Genomic DNA, 21,989 nt, shown 5'->3' with positions numbered 1-21,989 from the left:
ACATCGATTCATTTCCTAGCATAGTGGATGCTGTCCTCCCAATTCTTAGACTTTCAGAATTAGTGAGTGGGCTGCTGAAATGTGGACCATAAGGGGGAAAAAATCCAAAAAAAAAAAAGCCTTTAAAAAACCCCTTTGAATCTCATGTTCAAAGTACCCATCACACTCATTACCTTTAATCAATGAGACACACACATTTGCTTATTTTTATTTTCCTTTATTCTGTGCAAGAAGCTTTAGATATTCTAAGACATCATTTGCATATCCCTCATCTATATTTTACATCTTGTTCTATAAGGAAACTATTAACACACACAGTTCTAACGCTTCACGACGTATCTGTCAAGCAGCAAGATGACAATGCGTCACAGCACAGGATAGAAGGGAAAGCACAGCAGCAGTATTTGGTGAATGGTTATGCATAGAACTGGCGTGGAGGTTAATGCTAGCGCGTCCTCCACAGGTAGCTTGTGCTCTGACAAACGGATGTGCAGCTTCTATACTACAGGGTAAAACACGTAACCTGCTAGACGTCTCCGGCTCTGGGACAGTTTAAGAGCAGACAATAAAAGGGGCTTTGATTTAGACTCCATATCCCAATGCCATTCTACAGTCGCCTGAGCTTTTCTGAGCTCTGAGGACTGTTCTATGGCTTTAAGAAGTCAGCTTCAAATGTAAAAGCACTTGGTTTACCAGTCAAGATCTCCAGTTACACTGGTTACCTGTCACATTCAGACACCTTCTAAGGAAAACTGACTTTAAAAAGAGATTGCAATGTGGACTCAGAATTTCTATCTAACTTCAAACATTGTCCCTCTTTAACATGAAGCATGTACTACTTTCCATCATGTTTTAGATGTCGGTACATGCATAGTCTAAACTTTTAGCAAAATACCATTTTGAAATGGTTAAGACTAATCTAAACAAAGAGGTCAAGGTGTCCATGAAATAGCTATCCAGTATCTACTTCCACTGTGAGAAGCCATTCAGTTCAAACACCATCTTCAGGTGTGTGTTAATGCTTCAGTTAACTGTAATAGAAATCTTCAGTGTTTTGGCATTTAAATTTGAGCCATGCTATCACACGGACAATTTGCAAACAAATAAATATGCATGTGCGCGTGCACACGCGCGCGCACGCACGCACACACACACACACATACACACACACCTTCAGAGGCAAACCACAGATTTGGGAAGGGCTGGTTGCGAAAGAACTGCAACAAGCTACCTGAGTCCTCAAGTTTCTAATCGATCCTCAAAGAGATGATGTCAGCAGGCAAGGCTCTAGTATTTGGATGCTGTGTCTTTAAACTTTGAAGTAAAGCACACCCCTTGCACTGAGAGCCTGAGAACACAGGTGTGACAGTTATAATAGCCACAAACGCACTTAAAGAGGAAACAGGACAGAAAGCCACAGCACGTGAGGAATCCTGGAGGGACAGTGGTTTCTCCTCTTTCTAGGTGGGGTAAGGAGATTCATGACCACAATTCTACACAAAGGACTACGCCTTAGACTCTTCACACTGGCATCCGAAATGTCTTTACTTTCTTTAAACTACACAACTATGAGCTCTTACAGCATACGATATTATTTCTCGGGCCAAACAGTTTTTATTAAAGCTTTATAAGATATGCTGGAGACATAAATACCAATAAATAATGCTCTATATGTATCTTTACAGAGATTAGTTTGGACCCGGTTATAGATGGGGGGATTACATCAGTTCCCATTCTTTAATACTGACACAACAGAGAGCGCACCCGCAGCTTAAAGTTTTTCCTGTTGCCATATAAAACCTTAGATACCCACAGCAAAACATGAAAACCTGGAGCTCAGAACATTAGATTATGAAAAAAAAATCTAACGTAAACCTCCGGGTACCAAGATGCCTTGGGGCATCTTGACCCGCTTAGTGATATTTAGTTAGTATAAGATATAGCAAAAATCAATGCTAGAAACAATGCCACTGCTCTTTATGCCTTCTGGTCATATTATGTCCCAGAAAGAAGTCAGAACAAGCCAGGGAGTGGTGGTGCACACCTTTAATCCCAGCACTTGGGAGGCAGAGGCAGGCGAATCTCTGTGAGTTCAAGACCAGCCTGGTCTACAAGAGCTAGTTCCAGGATAGGCTCCAAAGCTACAGAGAAACCCTGTTTTGAAAAAAGACAGAACAACTGCTCCACACTCAGCTGCGGGCATCTTCCCCAGAAAATGTATAAATGATGACTGCCCTCTAAAACTTCCCTCCCAGCGCACCCAAAGGGCTATGATGTCTACAAGCAGATCTTTAGGAACTCAACTTGGGGCAGTGCCAGCAGACAGTTAACAAACAAAACCTGCCAGGATGAAGAATGAGGTATCAAACAAGATTAAACACAGCCATGAAGGACAGAAACCAGGAAAGGAACTTGGCTTTGCAGTTCATTTCTGTCTAGAGCAGACAACACTAGAAGGTTCATTAATCCGTCTCTCTTCTCTAGTAAACAGTCCAAAGTTCAGTTAAAACAAACAAGGACTCCTGGCAAGAGGCAGTTTACACAAGTAAGCAGGTTTTTTCAACCACTACTGTTTCAAGCCCTAGTGCTCTTTGAGGTCTGAAGTATTTTCTCCACAACACAAGCCCAGAGCATAAAGTTGCCATATAAAGGGGGGACCAAGCTCACTCTCCTTAAAGGAGAAGACAGTTTTTAGATTCCTAACTACAACTCTAGAACCCCCAACAGGTTTACCCCAAAAGTATTTCATAGAAAATAACTGTTAACACTGTAAGACTTATAATTAAGCTCTCCAATAAATAACTGCTATCTTGAAAAGTAAATTTACAAATTATCACTTTTACTTAATTTAGGTGGCCATCAATTAAGATGCACCATATGTATCTCTTAAGAAAAAACACTGCCCAGTAAGCTATGACATATGCCTTGTATCACAGAAAAATGTTTTATTTTGTATTTATCCCGTGTTCTAAAATATCTATATCACATAAGTCTCATGTCTATGTGAAGAACGTGTGAAATAAACTGGGTAAGTTATGAACTGTAACTTCACATTCCGAGTCCCCTTCTTCCAGACCACTTTTCAAATCAGTCGTGGGGATCTGAATCTTCCCATACATGTCAAGAGTGTTGCTCGTGTGGCATTTCCTGAAGGGGTGCCTACCACTGCCTCTGTCTAATACCAGCAGGCAGCCTTGGATAAAATGTTTGATATCTGAATGGCAGTCCTCTCCATGAAGTGGCCATGCCAGCCTCTCCTTGCTTTGAAGTTTTTTAGATCATTTCTGAGGATTTTGGCAATTTCTCCTGCCTTTGACTGCAGTTGCTTGGCGTGAAGATGGACAACTGTTTTGCAAGTGCCTTGCTGACAAAATGCAGCGCAGCTTCATCAACTATGGGTGTCTTCCTTTCTCAAGTCCTCTAAAGCATTTTGTTGTTTCTTTGCAAGGGAACAGAACCGTGATCGTTTCTCCAGCAGCAACTGTTGGCATCACTGATATCAAACACGCTCCACCGCTGTTTCCATGGTTTTCTGCGTATACAATAACCTTCCATTTCAATGCTGACTCACAGTACTTTTTGAAGACATTTTAAAAATGCCAGCTGGACCTGACACATTTGATACCAACAATATACACATCGGCTGAGGTAATGACACTGTAACAAGCTGCAAATTCACATATGCATGAGCTGGGATAATGACAAGACTACCACCTGGTCGACAGTGGTGAGATACATCCCGATTTAGGACAAGTTAAAATGTCAAGAAAAGGGTACATTTTATGACTAATAACATTTTTTTTTCAAGCCTGAAATGTTTACAGATTTTCACCAGTGCAAAAAAAAAAAAAAAAGCCAAAGAGTAAGAGTGTTAAGTAGACCCAGTGAAGCAAAATATCCAAGATGAAATCTGTAATGGTCCAATTTGGTTTAAATTCCCTTTATTTCTTTATGGCTTACGTGTAAATCTTCTTTTGAACTGGATATAAATCCAATTGCAAATGTTCCTCGGTCACTTAGTAACTTTCCAAGCCAGGTCACTGAAGACAGACAGAGGCTCACGACTGCCTTGGACCATATTCTAGGACAGTGGGTGTCTGGCTAGTGGCCTTCATCAGCAGGCGCCCTTCTCTGGCGAGCAGATCTGATCCTGTGTGGTGAAGCTGAAGGGTCCTCTTCTGTTTCAGACCCTGAAGGCTCATGATCTCCTTCCTGGGATCCTGTGTCTCCCACCAGTTCCCGCAGAAACTTGAATTTAGATAAAAATAGATGCCATACGAAATACCAACCTAAAGAAAGACAAAACCATCCAGACAAATTATTATACCGTTTTCAGCTGAGAACACTACAGTAAACTGACAAGTCTATTACAAAGAAGTATGTAGACAACAAACACAGGGCACTTACAACATGCGAGGGCCTGCTGAGAAGTTCACAGAACAGCATAAAATACTTAAAGTTCGTGATAGAAAAATAAAGCCTGTGAGCCAACAGTCTAAGTCCAAAATTTTCAGAAAATGACATCTTTACATCATCCAATAACAGATCAGTCAACTAAGCCAAAGTCAGCTTTCCCCACAGTGTTAAGAGCAGAACACCTAAGAAGCCAGGGGAAGACAGTCACCGCACCAGCGCTTTCTGCCACTGTTTCCTTCATGTCATTTATTCAAAAAGGCCAGCAGGCCAGAAAATCCAATGGCTTTTCCAACTCTGTGTTAAACCAGGCCAAGAGGCTGCCACCGAGGGGCAGTGTTCAATTTGTCTTGAAAAGGAGCTTAACACTCACTCCTTAGAGCATAAAGACTAACTTGGGAGCCTTCCTCCATTTCTTGGGTTTTGTTGTTTCTTCAGACTGAATACTACCTGTTAATCAAACCCTAAATATGTCAACTATGTGCATAAATGCCCAAGTTCTGCAAAATAACATTTTAATGACATTTCAAATTAACATGCTCGGGGCTGAGAAATGGCTCAGTGGTTAAGAGCACTGACTGCTCTTCCAGAGGTCCTGAGTTCAGTTCCCAGCAACCACATGGTGGCTCACAGCCATCTGTAATGAGACCTGGCGCCCTCTTCTGGCCTGTAGGCACACATGGAAGGAATGCTGCACACATAATAAATAAATAAATCTTTTAAAAAAAATTAACACGCTCAACTTTTACCCAAAATTCCCTAATAAACAGACAGAGGAGTAGAGAAAAGAGCACGGGATGAACCACTTCTGACCTATAGTTCACAAAGCTGAGCTTGCCTCTTTAGGGCTGTGGGAGGAGCCACCTAGAGGGCTTAGCTGTCTGTCACTTAAGTTTTCTATAAACTGCTCAACTGACATGAATTCAAATCTAATTCAAAGGGAAATCTGAGGTAGCTTTTGTTTTTTTTTAAATTAAATTTTTACAGATATGATCCCATACCATAAAGTTTATCCTTTTGAAGTATACAACTTAATGGTTTCTGGGATATTCATAAGGCCACATGATCAACACTGCTGAACTCCGGAGCCTGTGCACCAACTCTAAAAAAAATCCTCCAGAGCCATTAACAGCTGGAGAAGGATTTCTGATGACCGAGAACCTATCTAGCTGTATATAAAGTCCTGGGTTTGAACCCCAGCACCACATAAAAAAAAACAAGGCGTGGTGTGGTGTTGCACACCTAGGATCCAAACACTTGGGAAGTGGAAGCAGGGGGATCAGAAATCAAAGGTTATCCTTTATATGGCGAGTCTGAGGTAGCCTGGGTTATGCGAAACTTTTAAAAAAGCAAAAAGAACCCTGGTATTCCATAAGATCCTCCCAGCGTTGCTGGAGGTGATAGCTCACACCTTTAAGCCCAGCACTCAGAATGCAGAGTCAGGTGGATCTCTGTATGTTCAAGGCCAGTCTGGTCTACAAAGTAAGCTCCAGGCCAGCCAAGGCTACACAGTAAGACCTTGTAAAAAGAAAAGAAAACCTATAAAACAAAAAGCTGAAGACAGCAACAGTTGTCAAAGGCTTTGGATATAAGGAACAACAACATAAATGGCTTCAGTGACAGCCAACATGCAGGAGGCAGGATGTGGCACAGCAAACAGCAGCTGTGCACCAGTCTCCTCCCAGCTAGCCATCACTACTGTGCACTACATCACCACGGATCTACCACTATGAACATGCTACATAATGTAATCAGTATCTGGCCTTTGTGTCTGGCTCTCTCTATACGACCTCTTTTCAAGGTGCATCCTTGTTGGTGGCTGCACTATGTCCAGCCATTTCTCCACATCATCACCCACACTTCTTAGTGCCACTTGTACACACGGTCCCTCTAGGTATGAAATGGCACACTACAGTGGTGGCTTTGACTTTCATTGGTTTACATAACTAATAACATGTTCCCACTTTAATTTTTTAACTATTTGTCAATTTTTTTGCTTTGCTTTTGAGAAAATGTCTAACCAATTCTGCATAGTTTAAAGGGAGGGACTGTTTTGATTTGATTTTGGTTGCTTTGCTGTTATTTTGTTTCTTAACTTTGAGCTGTAAGCTCTTATATGTTCTAGACAGTAGATGTTTTCCCCCTGTTTCATCCAGTGTCTTTCAGTAATTTTGGAATGATTTTTGAAGAACGATGTTTAGTTCTGATGAGATCCAGTAAATCCCTGAAACATAGCTTCCTGAGCTGTTGGTGTCACATAGAGAAAACTACCGAATGATTCAAGATTAAGATTTACACTTGTCAATCTTCTAAAAGTTCGACAGATGTAAACACGTAAGTCTTTGGCCTACTGTTAATATGACAACAGAGATGGGTCCACATTCCTTCGTTATCATACGTATATCACATTACCCAGATCATTTAGTGAAAGGACTATCCTTCTCTTGGAAACTTGGTCAAGAGCCAGTTTATGACGGTAATTGTCTTCTGGACTTTAGTTCACCATATGCTGATCCTAAACTGACACGCACTATCTGAACTATGGTAGCTTTGCATTGCATTTTGAAGCCAAGAAGTGTATGTCTTCCGACTTTCTTCTTTCCCAAGATTATTTTGACTACTTCTAAGTGATCTCAGAGCCAAGGCAACAAGTCTGTAGGTCAAAGTGGGGCCTGCGCTGCTTCTGTAATGCCATTCTAGTCAACCAAAATGTTACCAAAATGAGCACACATGGTTATATTGTTCATACACAGGTATGTGCATGTGTGTATGGAGGCCAGAGGTTGATGTCAGTGTCTTCCTCTATTGCTCTGGGATTACAGATGTGCAACACCACTCCTGGCTTTTTGTGTGATGCTAGGAATATTAACTCAGAAACTGCAAACATAAATGTAAATTCACTATCAGAAAATTCAGTTCAAAGGTCTTTACATCCTTTAGACCAAATATTCTATAAAGAATGAGGAAAGCAATGGGTAACACGATGCCTCTGACTGAAAAGCATTCACTATTGTCCTGCAGGGGATGGAGAGGGACTGAGTGAGGGCTGGTGGGAAGCTGCTCAAAACACACACACACAATTTTTGTTTGCTTGCTTTTTGAGACAAGATCTCATTTTGTAGGCCAGGTTGGCCTGGAACTTGAAGTTTCATCCAGGCTGGCCTTACACTTGGGACAATTCTGATGTGCAAGCATTCCAAATGAAATTACAGACACATTATCATATCCAACTCACAAACAAATCTGCTAGTTAAAGTCTAACTAAAGTGCTGGACTTGGTGGTGCCTACTGTCATACTTCAGAGGTGAGCTGGACACAGGAGAATCCTGAGTTCCATCCAGGCTAGCCTGAGCTATAGAAAGACCCTGAATCAACACAAACCTTCCCTGATTCCTTTAAAGCATCAACACACGTTATCTTGAGTAAATGTCAACACTGCAAGAGCCTCCAACTGATTGAGCAGAGTTACTTGGGTTGGTGGCAAGGAAGGGCCATAGTTTCCCTCTGAGGTACAAGTTCACTGTAAACATAGGCACAGTCAAAACAACCCAATGTAATGATTCTACTTAAAGACACCTGGTTGCAGCAATTCCTAAGCATATCATTCAAACTTCAAATCTTCTAGGGAATTCTCAGAAACTAGATTCTTGAGGGCTCGTCTCACAAACCCCAAGTCAACCTAGGAGCTGTGCTTACTCAATTTTATTTGTTTGCTTTTTGGCACAGCGTCTCACTATATGTATGGCTCTGCCTGTATTGGAATTTATTATGTAGACCAAGCTGCCCTCAAACTCAGAGATCTACCTGCCTCTGCCTCCAGTGGGCTGCAATTAAAGGTGTGTGTCACCATGCCTGGCTGCCCTTACTCATTTTGAAGTTCCATAGATTATTCTAATGTACATGCAAGTTTGGGAAACACAGGAATGGCTGTCAAAAAGTGGATCGAACACATGGCCAAGGAAAAGGAGAAAGTGAGATTCACGGTTGATGTCCATGGGGAAGAAATAAAGAACCAGCTGACTAGAAAGATCAGAGTGCAGAGCTAAGCCACTAGAGAGGCCAAGCAGTGTAGGCACACACCTTTAATCCCAGAGGCAGAGCACCTCTGTTAGTTCAAGGCCACCCTGGGCTACACAAAATTGATCCAGTCTAAAAGAGAAACAGAGTTCACACAAAGGTGATCCCAGCACTTGGGATCCCATGCCTTTAATCCCAGCACTAGGGAGGTAGAGACAGGAGGGATATGACTGGGCAGAGAGATGAACATAAGGCAGGAAGAGACAGGAGCTCATTGCAGACTGAGGATGCAGTCTGAGGCAGAGGCAGTCTGAGGACAGGATCGCCCTTTTGGTCTGATGATTTAGTAGAGGTAAAATGTCTCCCTTGTGGCTGGTTGCACTGCTTCTCTGATCTCTGTTTTCACCCTCTAATATCTGACTCTGGGTTTTTATTAAGAACAATTAGAATTCGTGCTACACAAGACCTCAATTAGAAAATTTTTTCCCCAACTATAGCCAATGAGTTGGGTGATGTCACAGGAAGGAAGTGCACAGATGAAATAACAGATATAATAATGATCAGAGCTGTTAAATGACCCCCCCCTAAAACTCATGAGGAGATGTACTTGAAATCTTAACAATTTAAAGAAGGGATTAAGAAATAAGCTAATATCAGCATAGAGGGAATATTTTAAGTATCACAAGGATAGATTTGTCTGTCTCTCCTCTGTTTGCCCTTCTACCCCACAATGGCACAGCAAAGGCCCTCACTGGGTATTAGCACTACAGTCTTCCACAGCTATGTACCCAATGAACATCTAGCATTTATGATTTACCTAGTGTGTGGGGTTCTGCTGTAGTAGCAGAAAATAGATTAAGCAGATGGTCAGAGTTAGGCAAAAACTAACTCTATACTCTAGAGTTGAGCTGTGTCTGCTCCAAAGAATCGTTTAATATAAGAAGTGTGTTTGGAGCTCACTCACCTGTACACTTGGCAAGTAAGAAAACACAAATGCAATGAAGCTTCACCCTTGACACATTACTAGACAGACAAACACATCAAATGGGTCAGGTGTGTGTATGAGGTGTGGGAACTATGAAGCAAGAGCCACACAAACACAGGACATTATTAGCAGTTCAGATTCACAACTTCAACTTAGCCTAAGAGTAGATTGGCCTAACTGGACTCTGGGCTGTGGGATAATAACTTCTCCCAGGTGTGTGCATGTCACAGGGGAACAGGATAGAAGAAGAAACTTATGAAAACCTAGATGACCTTTTACTGAAAAGTATTTACCTCCTTAGACCCTTAGCATATGGGCTAGCTCACAGAAGCACAGCTAACCAGATCCCTGCCACAGAACAAACTCCTTGCTTTCTCTTGTTCTATGGACATGGCTCTTGCACCATGTCCTGGGATTTAGAAAGAAAAACAGGAAGGAGAGAAAGGGGAGGAGAAAGGGAAAATCCATTTATGCATAGTCAAACACCAAGGCTGTGTGTTAAAATGAGTTCTTCACATGCTTGTAAAAAGAAGGTTCAGGCCTTGCTCTGCACTTAGACTAATAAGCACTATAAGTCAGAAAAACTGGTTGGTGACAGAGGCCCTGGGTTCTGGGACAATAAAAGGTGACTCACTTATGTATGCCAGTAATTAAGCATTAGAACAAGGGTAAATGCTATGAAACACACTGTAAGGACTTCTACAGATAAACGTGCCAGAAGGGTAGTGATTGATCATAGATGAGCTGAACACTTAGCCATCACTATCTATATAACTAAAAATTCACTATCAGTAGTGTTCACGCCACACAGTGAATTTACATTCAACATCTCTCCTAATCTTCATAACCTCTCTGAATTAGTTAAGGCCGCCAACCATTACTCCCATTCCTACATAAAAGACTCAAAGGTTATCAGGGGATTTTTATTTTGTTTATGTTAAGCTAAGAGACCAATTGGTTAAAAATCTGAGAGAAAAACAACACAGGGCAAGCAAGCTCTAAGTTCCAGCAACTGCTGGGAGGGAGTAGACAGAAAAAAAGGAAGAAGGTCTTGTGCCTTGGGTTCAGCAAGAGGCTGGAAGGCAGCTGTGCTGGGAGAGGCTAGAGACAGACTATCCAGAGTGTAAGCAGGTACACTTAAGATCGGGCCGGTACGTGCATAGAAAGAGGAAAGGAAAAATTACTTTTTGAGTCAGAACTCAGAAAAGTGTGCAGTTCTGGGAATCCTGCAGAGGAGAGCAAGGAAGGATTGTAGGAGCCAAAGGGGTCAATGACATCATAAGAAAACGGCCCACAGAATCAACTAACCTGGACCCATAAGGGCTCACAGAGATTGACCAACAATCAGGGGACCTGTATGGGTCTGAGCTAGGCCCTCTGTATATATGTTCTAGTTGTGTAGCTTGAGGTTTCTGTGGGACTGCCCAGAGTGGGAGGAGGGGCTGTCTGACTATTTTGTCTGCTTATAGGACCCTTTCCTCCTACGGGGTTGTCTCATCCAGCCTTAGTATGAGGGGAGGCGCATGTTTTATTATAATTTGATATACCACGTTTGGTTGATATCCTTGGGAGGCCTGCCTCTTCCTGAAGGGAACGGAGGAGGAGTGGGTTTGGGGGGAGAGGAGATGTGTGTTGGGGGGAGGCTGCAGTTAAGATATAGTATGTAAGACGGGAAAAAAAATTAAAAAAGAAAACTGAGCAGGCTTTTACAAGTAAAGATCTATAAGCAACTGCCGTTTATTGCCCCCACCCTCTTTAAGATGGGGTCTTAAAAGATATGATAGCCCAGACTGGCTTCAAACTTAGAGACTGAGATCCTCTTGCCTTAGCCTCCCAAATGTTGGGATTGCCATGCCTGAGTAACATTTATCAAAGAGAGCCTTACTTAGGACAGAGCAATGAATTCAAGTCTATCAGATTATTGGGTTTTCATGGCAGAAGTATGGCAAGGCACCATTTCAGGGATAATCACATCCACCACAGTGGGATGTCTGTGATGGCCCAAATTCACACACTGCAACACAAGCCCCACTGTGACTGCACTGGAGGCTGGCCCTCTGGGAGGTGACGAGGTCAGAAGGTACGGTTCTCATGAAAACATCAGGCATGGTCACTAATGCCTGTGTCACCAGTGTATCTGTACATCTCGGGTTGACTGGTCTGATAGGATTGCTCAGTGTCTTTGTAAAAAGGCACCTGCAGTTGGGTCTAGGTTCTGTAGTTATATTAACCAGCAGGAATCTTCAGTTAATACTGGCCCTCAATAGTCAGTTGATACACACTTTAAATCCTTACATTTGTCTGAAGGAATGGTGCATGCCTCTAATCCCAGCACTCAAGAAGCAGAGGCAGGTGGATCTCTGTGAGTTCAAAGTTCAGCTGGTATACATAGAGAGTTTTAGGCCACACAGGGCTACATAATAAGACCCTATCTCAAAAAACAAAACAAAACAAACAAAATCCTTAAATTCTTGTACAGTTTTGTGAGGGAACGTTGGGGGAAAAAAAAAAGGGCACCTGAATGTCTGTTTCTGCATCTACTCTGCTTATAAGTTACGGTTTGGGGAGTGTTGGGGGTCTGCTGAAGCTCTGTAGCTCACTTCCGGAAGAAACAGCATCCGTGAAGAGGATAATCCCCAGAAATGCCTTCTGAATGCTGATGTGACACTTTTTTTTTTACATCTTTTGTTGTTGGTATTAACATTTTATCTGTTAATTATACTTAAGTAAGGCTAGGTAAATCATAAATTAAAGTCAATTTTAACAAACCCATCACTTTCAGATGGTTCCAGAACCTTGAATTCTTACACAGGCAAACTGAAGCTCAGCTTGCCATCAACAGTGAGGCCAAAAGAGCCTACCTACTCTAAAACAATTGGCCTCTAACTAGAAATTCCCCGTATTTCCAGCATTTTCTACCTTGTTTGCTTCCAAGTGCCTTTTGTTCGGGCACTTTGCCAAGCCTAGCACTGTGAGGCATGGTGCTGCCTTGACTTAAATCTATTTTCCTCCGACCAGAGTAAACTAAAACCATGCTTGCTCTTTGAAAACCCACTTCCCAAACACTGATTAATTCACACCTACTCACCTGCAATTCACTAGGTAGCTCACTATCTGTGAATATGTATTTATCAGAGGCTGGAACATGGCTCAAAGCGGTCCCATGTCTGACTGAGTCAACTTGGTATACTCTACTAAACCTGTGAATCGGCGTGCCCGGCACAGCACAGCCTGGACCTCAGTACTACACCTGCCAGTGTGCTCAGGCTGAACCAGGGGCACAGCCTTGCCAACTTATAGAGAGGTTGTGACCTCAGGTTAACACAACCGCTCTCCTCATATTCTGACTTCCTTGGACCTATGTGAACATGAGTTCTAGACCAGCCCTAAAGTTTCAAAGCTCACGTGCTCTTTTCAGCCTCACTGCTGCCAAATCACACTACAATCACAGAGCCACTGGCATTCCCAACTCTACTACTGAGTCCTTCGCTAGAACTGTCATCGACACAGCATAAACCTAACTGGATCCCTTCCTCCAGGCTGTAGCTCTAAGAGCCTGGAGAATCTGGACATTTCCATAAAACCTCTTCGCTGCCTACATCTGTCCCAAAATCTTGATGCCCCTTGCACTCATCATCACCTCACCCCAGCTCACTGGTCATGGGCTGAAAACGGACTCATTTATTCATTCTTTCATTCAAACACTAGCCAGCGCCTGCTATGGTCCAAATGCTATCATGCTGCAATATGAATGCCCAATGACAAGGAAATCTACAAAGAGCAAAGGAAGGGGAAAAGATGGGGACGCTGCTGTCTTCAGAGAGGCAGGGAGCCTCACCCAAAGCTGAGACAGTAAGTGCCCATGGCCTGGGAAAGCTGCAGAAGAATCTCTGAACAGCAGTTCCAGCCAAGCTAAGCCTGAGATAGCCGTGGTTGTGACAGGGTTCTGATAACATGACACTCCTATCACGTAGGCTGGTCTTAGGGAAGTGGAGTTCCAGGGCTCCGTGCCAAATCTACTCTTCATGATAGCACAGAGATAAACTCGTGAAGTCTTGGGGGATGGGGAAGGAGGGGGATAAAAGAGAACACACAAGCCACCTGATGAATTTCACCTGAGAGCAGTGTCCCCACATTAAACACCTGCAGTGTTTCTGAATGACTAAACTGGAGTCACCTTCCAGCTTGTGGCTTAAAGACCCAACCAGAGTGTGCTTATCTTTATACCTCCGAATACATATCAAACATTTAGGTGAATAGGTATGACACCTAGCTCAGAAACCAGGAAATGAGGAAGATTAAACTCATCCAGCAGCGTTTATAGGAACCAGAAGAGCATGTTTTAGATGAGGATTCAGAGTTAGGTGAGGCTGTGAGATAACTAGCGGTTTACATAACAGAGAATCTGCCAGAAGTGCTGGCCCAAGCAGTAGATCCTAGACTTCCAGAGGCAGAGGCAGGCAGGTATCTGAGAATTCCAGGTCAGCCAGGTACACAGTGAGACCCTGTCAAAAAACAAAACAAAACAAAAAAACCACTTTCCAAGTTGATAGATACACCAAGGCATTTCTGGTTTAGTAAGGACAGCCACTCAGCAAGGAGCTAAGAGAGGCCCTCCAACAGTAAGTAACACATGAACAAAGGAAACCTCTGTTTTTTACAGGCTTTTAAAGGGGAGGGCCCTGAGTTTTTCAGTCTGGTCGACCAGTTACCTGTAGTCTGGAGGATGAAGTCCTCAGGGACACAGGTGGGGCTCTGCTCACTCTGAACCCCAGACCACCCTCCCCAGCAAACGTACCTAGGAATCCACTCAATAAGTTATCCATTTGAGGCGATCCTGGTTTGTACCACACATGACCACTAATACTGGAATTGAATGATTAGCAGAGGGGTTTTCCCCCACTCTTCAGATGAGGGCCTAGTATGTTACGTGCCAGGCATTTGCTAGGGTCTGGAGACACTGCGCAAAGCAAATGAGGTCATCACAGTGCTTATGTTCTAACTGGCCACGGTAAATAACAGACTGCCATTGTCTCAACCTTCTGAACAAACCGGGCTGAAATCAGTCATTCTTGCTAAAGTTACCCGTCCTAAAGCTGAAACTATTTACCTAACCTTTCTCAAGACCAGGATTAAAGAGATGCCAAGAAATCAGTCGTAGATAAAAGCCCAGTCTCCAACAGCCACCAGTTTCAACTGGCATGCTAATCAAGTTCTTTCTGCTTTAATCGTTAGACAACACACACACACACACACACACACACACACACACACACACACACACACACTCCTACCTACCTCTTGAGTAATTTCTATTAACCAGTTGTGTAATGATATTTCATTTGTATTTTAATAAATAAAGTTAGACCTGAAGGTCAGAAAAGCAAAATAGCCAGCCACTAGCTCTTACCTCTACCTCAGTCCAAAATGGTGATCCTGCCTCCAGGAATCTCAGAAGGAGATTGTGTGTGAATTGTCTCCTCCTGTTTTATAATCCTCTCTAGGGCTGGGATTAAAGGCATGCACCACTAGGATTAAAAGCATGCACCACCCAGTTTCTATGGCAAACTAGTATGGCTACGGGAATTAAATGTGTGCATTACCATTGCCTGGTAACTGTAATGTTGACCGGGGGGCCGTTTCACTCTCTGATCTTCAGGTTAAAATATAAATGAAATACCACTACACAGTTGTTTTTACAGGTGTTCACCAATCTCCACCTTACAAGGCAATGAGCAACCTGCTGTTTGTACTTCCTGTATAAAAACACCAATATCTTCTACTAAAACCATCAACACCACTTTGTAAAATAAATACCTGATTCTAAAATAAAAAGAAATTATGACACATACACACCACCTTGCTGTGCTAGGAACACTACTGAACTCCTCCAGCCCTCTGCTCTGTGTTTCTGTGTGACAAGTCAGTCAGGACACCATGGGCATGCTTTAGATGGAAGAGACCAGCACAACCCCAAGTGTCAAGTCCCCCCCATCAGCCTCCCTGTGAGCTAGTGCCTTAGCCACAGACACAAAAGGAGAAAAGAATCAGGTGAAGCTCCTGGACTGAGTCACTGCCACAGGCTCCTGAGGTTGTTAGCAGATCACTCCCAGCATATTAAGCGGGGCTGAGCTCTCTACTGCAAGTGCCTAAATCCATCCTTAATAAATTATCAGTTGTCTTTTAAAAATCTGATTTAAAAAAATCTGTGGAGTAGGTGAGATAAGGGAGCTTAATCCGCTACCAGTGTGAACAAAAACCAACAAACCTGTTCTCTGAACAGAAACATGGGTCAGGCCCTGACTTAAACCCCAGCCTCCAGCTTCTGTTCAGATCCACACTGAGGATCTTCTAGCCCCAGGCAGCCCAGGAAACTTACAGAGAAGTTTCTAGTCCAAAACTTAGGCTCTTTGTGATTCCCACCTCTACTGCTTGGACCAACATAAAAGAGCTGATAAGGAAATGCTCTCGGTTCTCAGATCCAACCGCCATGGATCTGTGGTAGGTGTAGAGCCTGTGCCAGGACTTGGTTCTTTTAGGCTAGATTCTCACCAGCTCACTAAATTCTCCCATTTCAGAGAATCTCCATTATCAATTTTGGTTTAATATCACATAAAACTTAATGGTAGAGGGGTATACCAATCGGACACAAAATGCAATCAAGCAGCAGAAAAGGGCAGAGGGGAAAAGTAACTGGCAAGTAGGAACTATGTGGATTCCTCTGGGGAGAAAACCAAATGTTGATACTCTCATAGAACAGCTCTCCATGCTAACAACGAGGGTGTGTGTAAACTAGACTCTGTCATTACCAAATCACTGGGCATGGGTGAGACCAGTTAACAAGAACCCATGGGTGTTTTCTGTTGCTGTTGCTTTCTTGTTTTGTTTCAAGGCAGGGTTTCTTGGTGTAGCCCTGGCTGTCCTGGAATTCCCTTCGTGGGCCAGGCTGACCTTGAACTCAGAGGTCTGCCTGCTGCTGGTGGACAAGTGCTGATATTGAAGGTGTGTGCCTCCACACCACTGGGTAAGAAACGTTGTTTTGCTTTAATTACCTCATGCTTGAATATGAACATATCAAAACCTCTCTCCAGATAGCTAAGAAAAGAGCCCAGGATAAAAGCTTGGGTTCCATTCCAAAGGAAATAGACAGAAAGCAAAGATAATGCAAGGAAAATAAAATAAAACCGCTTATTTCAGAGGAGAGTAGGAAATTATTGCTAATCTAGAAGAAATTACCCCTTTTCTAGAAGCGGGGAGAGGGGAGAGAATGTCTCAATTGTGTATGTCTAGACAAGGCAAAATGAACCGAGGTTCATCCTGACATTCCAGTATACTGTCAGTGATGAAAAGGCTATCCAAAAAGGCATCTAGAGCCAGAAACCAAGTCACTGGATTTCTCAAAATTAGCCCTGGAAGCTACAAAAAAAACAGGCAACAATTGTTAAAGTCTAGATAAAAACAATTTGCAACCTCAGGTCTACTCAGAGTACTGATCAAACATCAGGTCTGAAAATCAAACATGCACCTTTTCTTAGTTAGCTCACTCTTGCAAATGTGAGAAAGACGGTACCATGAGATCCAGGACAGGGCAGAGTGTGGGACGCAGCAGCGGAGCAAGCTCAGCTCTGTGTGAGAATGAAGGGAGCTCCGGGGAAGGGGGACCAGCAATGGACTGAACATGCAGGAAGCATCGCTCCTGAGAGTGTAGATTCTGGAGGCTGGAGGGAGAACAAGCAAGAAGTACATACAGAGAACAAAGCACGAGGCGCTAGGGATGGAGCCCACTGTTAGACCACTCGCCTGGGTACATCCACAGCATTGGAAAGATAAAAATAGTGGGTAAAGGTTTAAAAGGCAATTGCTAAGTTCAAGCAAAATGAAACTCTAAGTAGCCAGATTATACTGTTGGTCCAGCAGGGAATGTTTACACAGTCCAAATATAAACCCTGATAACTAATTTGACCAAAAACTGTCATAAATGGTAAACAGAGAAGGCTACCTCACCTAATAAACACCTAAATTACAGAATCAGGTGTAGCAATGAAGGTTATCAAGACATGAGACCTTATCTCGGAGGAAAAGGGATTTGGAAATGACTATCAACCACTGTGAACGGAAAACACCAAGGTATATGAAAACGCAAAGTGCTTCTCAGGGAGAAACCTCAATTATACAGAAGAGGGCTAACTAGTAAGTGAACACCCACTCAGTAATATGGAAATGATTTATTATCCACCTTGACAAAGGGCAGCTTCAGTGAATGGCACAGACAGAACACATGAATGAATAAAAAAATGAAAAAGCTGAAACAACCAATATATACAGAAGGAAAACCTCCCTAGGAACATGAAATTTGAAAATTAGAATTCACTGTGAGATAGCTCAGTGTTCTCCAGCAAACTCAAGTTTGAGTCCTTACGGCTAGTCTGGTGACAGATTCTGATCCAATGTCTAGTGAGCACTTAATTAAAGATGATTGAATTGAATGAGATCAGGAAACAGGAAACTCAATCTGAAGGGCAGAGGCTGGTATAACAAAATCTCCAAAATAAATAAATAAATAAATGAATGTTTATATATTTTTTTCTTGAAAATTTTCAAAACATTAACCAGTTCTCCAAAGAGCCAATGGCCATCAGAAGGTAAGAATTATCTTAAAGGCATATGCCTGAACTACTTAGCTACTTTCTACCCTTCTGCAAGGGCTGTAGAAACGGTACACGTCACAGACTGAACTGTGCCCCTTCCCCAATTGACTCTGTCTGGAAAGGAAATAAGGTCATAAGGGCCAGGGCCCAGATCCAACGACTGGAATATCAGGTACATGCAGTAAGAAGACCCTGTGAAAGCCTGAAGATGGCCAAGAAGAGATGGTCTTAAAGCCCTTCGAGCCGCCAGGGCTGTTAGAGAGAAATTTCTGTGGGGTAAGTGAACCCGTCTGTGTTATTCTGCAAGTAGCTGCTTCAAGATAACATGGCACCCCAGTTCCCAACTCCAGTATACCTCCTCTCTCTTCAACCTTCGGCCACGTTCTCGCCAAAACAAAAGGCTGCTTTACCCTGTCATTAGTTTCCCAACAAGAAGGTTTGCACGACCTTCTAAGTTTTAAAGTATCTTACCTTACCTCTCACCCATTGCGTTTTCTGAAACTAACGGCAAGGCCCACTTAGAAAAATGAGTAAAGGACGGTGGTGTGTGATGGTGACACACACCTCGAATCCCAGCACTTGAGAAGCAGAGGCAGGCAAGCTCCTGCCAGCCTGGTCTACACAGCAAGTTCCAGGATGGCTACAAAGAGAAACCCTGTCTCAAAAAACAAAACAACAACAAAATTCCACAAAACTGATGGCCACTGAAAGTTGAAAAAACAATCAGAATTAAAATGTCTCAGAGCAAGTTGGGCAAGTGTATGGTTTGTATGTCATATTCTCATTCCAAGTGAAAAGGGTAGCATATGCCTTCATCCTTTGTTCATCTAATGCTCAAGGATGTGTTTTTTCTTATTTCAAGAACCTTAAGATGGGGGCATGTAGCATGATTAATAAAATACCCAGAGACAGATATTGGGGTACAACCTGAAGGTCAGAAAAGCAAAACAGCCAACCACTGGCTCTTACCTCTATTTCAGTCCGAAGTGGCAATCCTGCCTCCAGGAATCTCAGAATGAGACTGTGTGAGAGCTGTCTCCTCCCGTCTTATATTCCTCTCTAGGGCTGGGATTAAAGGTGTCCACCACTACCACTCAGTTTCTATGGCAAACTAGCATGGCTACTGGGATTAAAGGTATGTAGCACCACTGCCTGGTCTGTAAGGCTGATCAGTGTGGGGCATAGCTTGCCTAGCCTGCCAGAAGCCTGGAGTTCCATCCCTAGGGTTGAATCAACTGGATGGAGCACTCTGGGTCAGCAACTCAAGGTAATCCTCCACAACACAGCAAGTCCAGTACCAACTAGTATACCTGAGGCCCCATCTCAGAAAAAAAAAAAAACAAAAAAAACTTAAACACCAACAATTAGTGAAATCATCTATTTACACCACATCAGAAAATTGAGAGAGATTATTTTATTGTTTTATGTCATGAGAAAAGAAATATTGGGCCGGGCGGTGGTGGGACACGCCTTTAATCCCAGCACTTGGGAGGTAGAGGCAGGCGGATCTCTGTGAGTTCGAGACCAGCCTGGTCTACAAGAGCTAGTTCCAGGACAGGCTCCAAAACCACAGAGAAACCCTGTCTCGAAAAACCAAAAAAAGAAAGAAAAGAAATATTGGGCCAGGTGTAGTGGTGCACATATTTTTTTTCCCCAAGACATACGTGGTTTCTCTGTGGCTTTGAAACCTGTCCTGGAACTAGCTCTTGTAGACCAGGCTGGCCTTGAAGACACAGAAATCTGCCTGCCTCTGCCACCCGAGAGATGGGATTAAAGGCGTGCGCCACCATCGCCCAGCTAGCACACCCTAGTATCAAGGTGGCTGCGGCAGTTGGAGCTCTGAGTTCAAGGCCAGCCTGGTCTACACAGTAAACTCCAGGCCAGACAAAGCTACATAGTGAGACCCTGTTTAAAAAAAAAAAAAAAAATACTACTTTAACTCTTGTTTCACTAGAAATAGTCAAAAGTTGTTAGGGTTGAGGGTCAGTTCAATAGTGCCGTCCTTGGTTCAATCAGCATCACTGACAAAAATCAAATACACATATAGGTATCTAAACACAAGTGCATTAAGTATCTTTCCCAAGTACAGCCATGGGACTGAGCATTAACTATGTAATAATAAGCTCTACGGTATTTATAAAATTTTAACCAAATACTCCATCACGTCAAACACATACTTTGTTCTTATAAATAGCAGTGCTCGTTGGCATCTATTTGAAGTACTTTCCAGTTTCTCACAACTGTCTGGCCTCTCTGCTAAGACCTGTGGTTATCAGCTACTGTGCAGAACGAATTAAGAGGGATCAAAAACAGGCCTTGAGAACAGTTTAACGTCCTCTCATTCTGAGAAGGAAAACACACAAAGCAAACCAAACAGCACCATTACAGCAGAACCAAGAATTAGGTTATCGGACCCTGTATGTTCATTAGTGTTTTTTAGGCTCTGCCGGGTATCACATCTGCTCCTGCTCGGAATTTGGTTAAAGCCTGCACGCGAAGTAAACAAACAACTTCACACGCGCTGGAAACCCAAGCCCAAGCGTGCTCCAACCCTTGGTTAAAGGAAGGTGGTGAAATCTCTCGACTAGGCTCAGAACCTCCAAATGAAAAGATGAAACCAACCACTTCTCCTTCGATTACAGGCCACGGAGAAAATCTGAGTAGACTGTATGGCATTAATGACACCAAGGACAAACCTGTCCGGGAAGTAGGAACGTGCTTCTACCTAGAGTCAGGATGCCAGCCCTGAATGCTGAGCTTTCCTCCGTGATGCCCCAGCGACTGCCCTGAGCAGGAGGCATGGCTCCTCTCAGCTCGATCCTGGGAAGCCAGGTGACCACCGAGAGCCCCAAGACACTTATCCACGCACGCTTTCTCGACGCCCCCCCTCCACTTACCGCACACCATCAGCAGTAGGACGATCACCAGCGTGGCCACGAACACCAGCAGGGTCAGTCCCACGTTGTGCCACATTTTGAGAGCTGGTGGATTGAAGTGGACTCAGCGACGGATGGCAGGGTGACTGGGCGACATGGGCGGCGGGCGCCCGAGGGCAGCGCCCCCAGGGGGCGGGACTGGGCGGTACGGGGGCGGCCGCGGCGGGGTCGGCCCGCAGACCTGCCCCCACCTCCCCCGACCGGGGCGACCGAGTCGCGGGAGGAGCCGGCTGGCCGCGAGGCGCCACTACCGCCTCATCGCTCCGGGGAGCCGGGGCCACGGCGTGCAGAGGCCGGCGGCGAAAGGACGTGCTGCCATGGCGGCCACCGAAGGGGAAGGCGTGAGCGTGGAGGTGGCGCGGCGGCGGCAAGGCCCTGGCTGCGGATCCCGCGAGGACCCCACGGCCCTCAGAGACGCCAGATGTCGACCACTCCCCGAGGTCGCCGCAGCTGCTCCTCCACTCCCCCGCCCCCTCCCCCGCAGCAGCTCATCTCCAGGCACCCACTCCGCAACGACTCTGCCGCTGCGCGGGGCTTACTGGGAAATGGAGTGCAAAGCTCAGTGCATGCTGCCGGTATCTGCCCTACAAGGAACTACAACTCCCAGGACTCAACACTGCTCAAGGTTTCGCCTCGCTCTCCTTTTCCCGTCCCCTGTGCCTTTGGTATTCTGGAACCACCACCTCTGAAGACTGCTGGCTAATGTTCTCAAAAAGCCTGTGCTGTGCAATGGGCAGTCTTCCTTACTAGGCTATGTCGAGGCGCCAGTGACATTTGAGCCATTAATCCAAATACAAAATTGTTTTTAGTGAGCAAGAGGGAAAGGGGAGTCTGTTGCCTGAAAAACTGGTTGCACTTGAACCCAACCTATTGCCTCCGGCGAAGGTTGGATACTTGCGAGGAAATAAGTCCCCTGACTGAAAGAAGTCAGAATGTGAAAAGCCTTTTCCCCTTCCCCCAGCAACAGATGTTGTGTTCCCACAGATAATA

General features: G+C 44.1%; 1 protein-coding gene across 1 annotated transcript; it reads right to left on the bottom strand.

Moving 5' to 3' along the window:
* Nucleotides 1-204: 204 nt before the first annotated feature.
* Smim13 (small integral membrane protein 13) lies at nucleotides 205-21,430 on the bottom strand. The gene is made up of 2 exons (XM_005355081.3): nucleotides 20,961-21,430; nucleotides 205-4,289 (listed from the first exon to the last, which is right to left on the bottom strand). Exons 1-2 carry the CDS (start codon nucleotides 21,034-21,036, stop codon nucleotides 4,102-4,104), a joined length of 264 nt encoding a protein of 87 aa, XP_005355138.1. The 5' UTR covers nucleotides 21,037-21,430; the 3' UTR covers nucleotides 205-4,101.
* Nucleotides 21,431-21,989: the final 559 nt, after the last annotated feature.

This window comes from Microtus ochrogaster, chromosome 16, assembly GCF_000317375.1.
Source record: "Microtus ochrogaster isolate Prairie Vole_2 chromosome 16, MicOch1.0, whole genome shotgun sequence".
In the NCBI taxonomy this organism is placed as follows: domain Eukaryota; kingdom Metazoa; phylum Chordata; class Mammalia; order Rodentia; family Cricetidae; genus Microtus; species Microtus ochrogaster.
The sequence above is the reverse complement of the archived record's forward strand: the minus strand, read 5'-3'. Positions and strand labels throughout refer to the sequence as shown.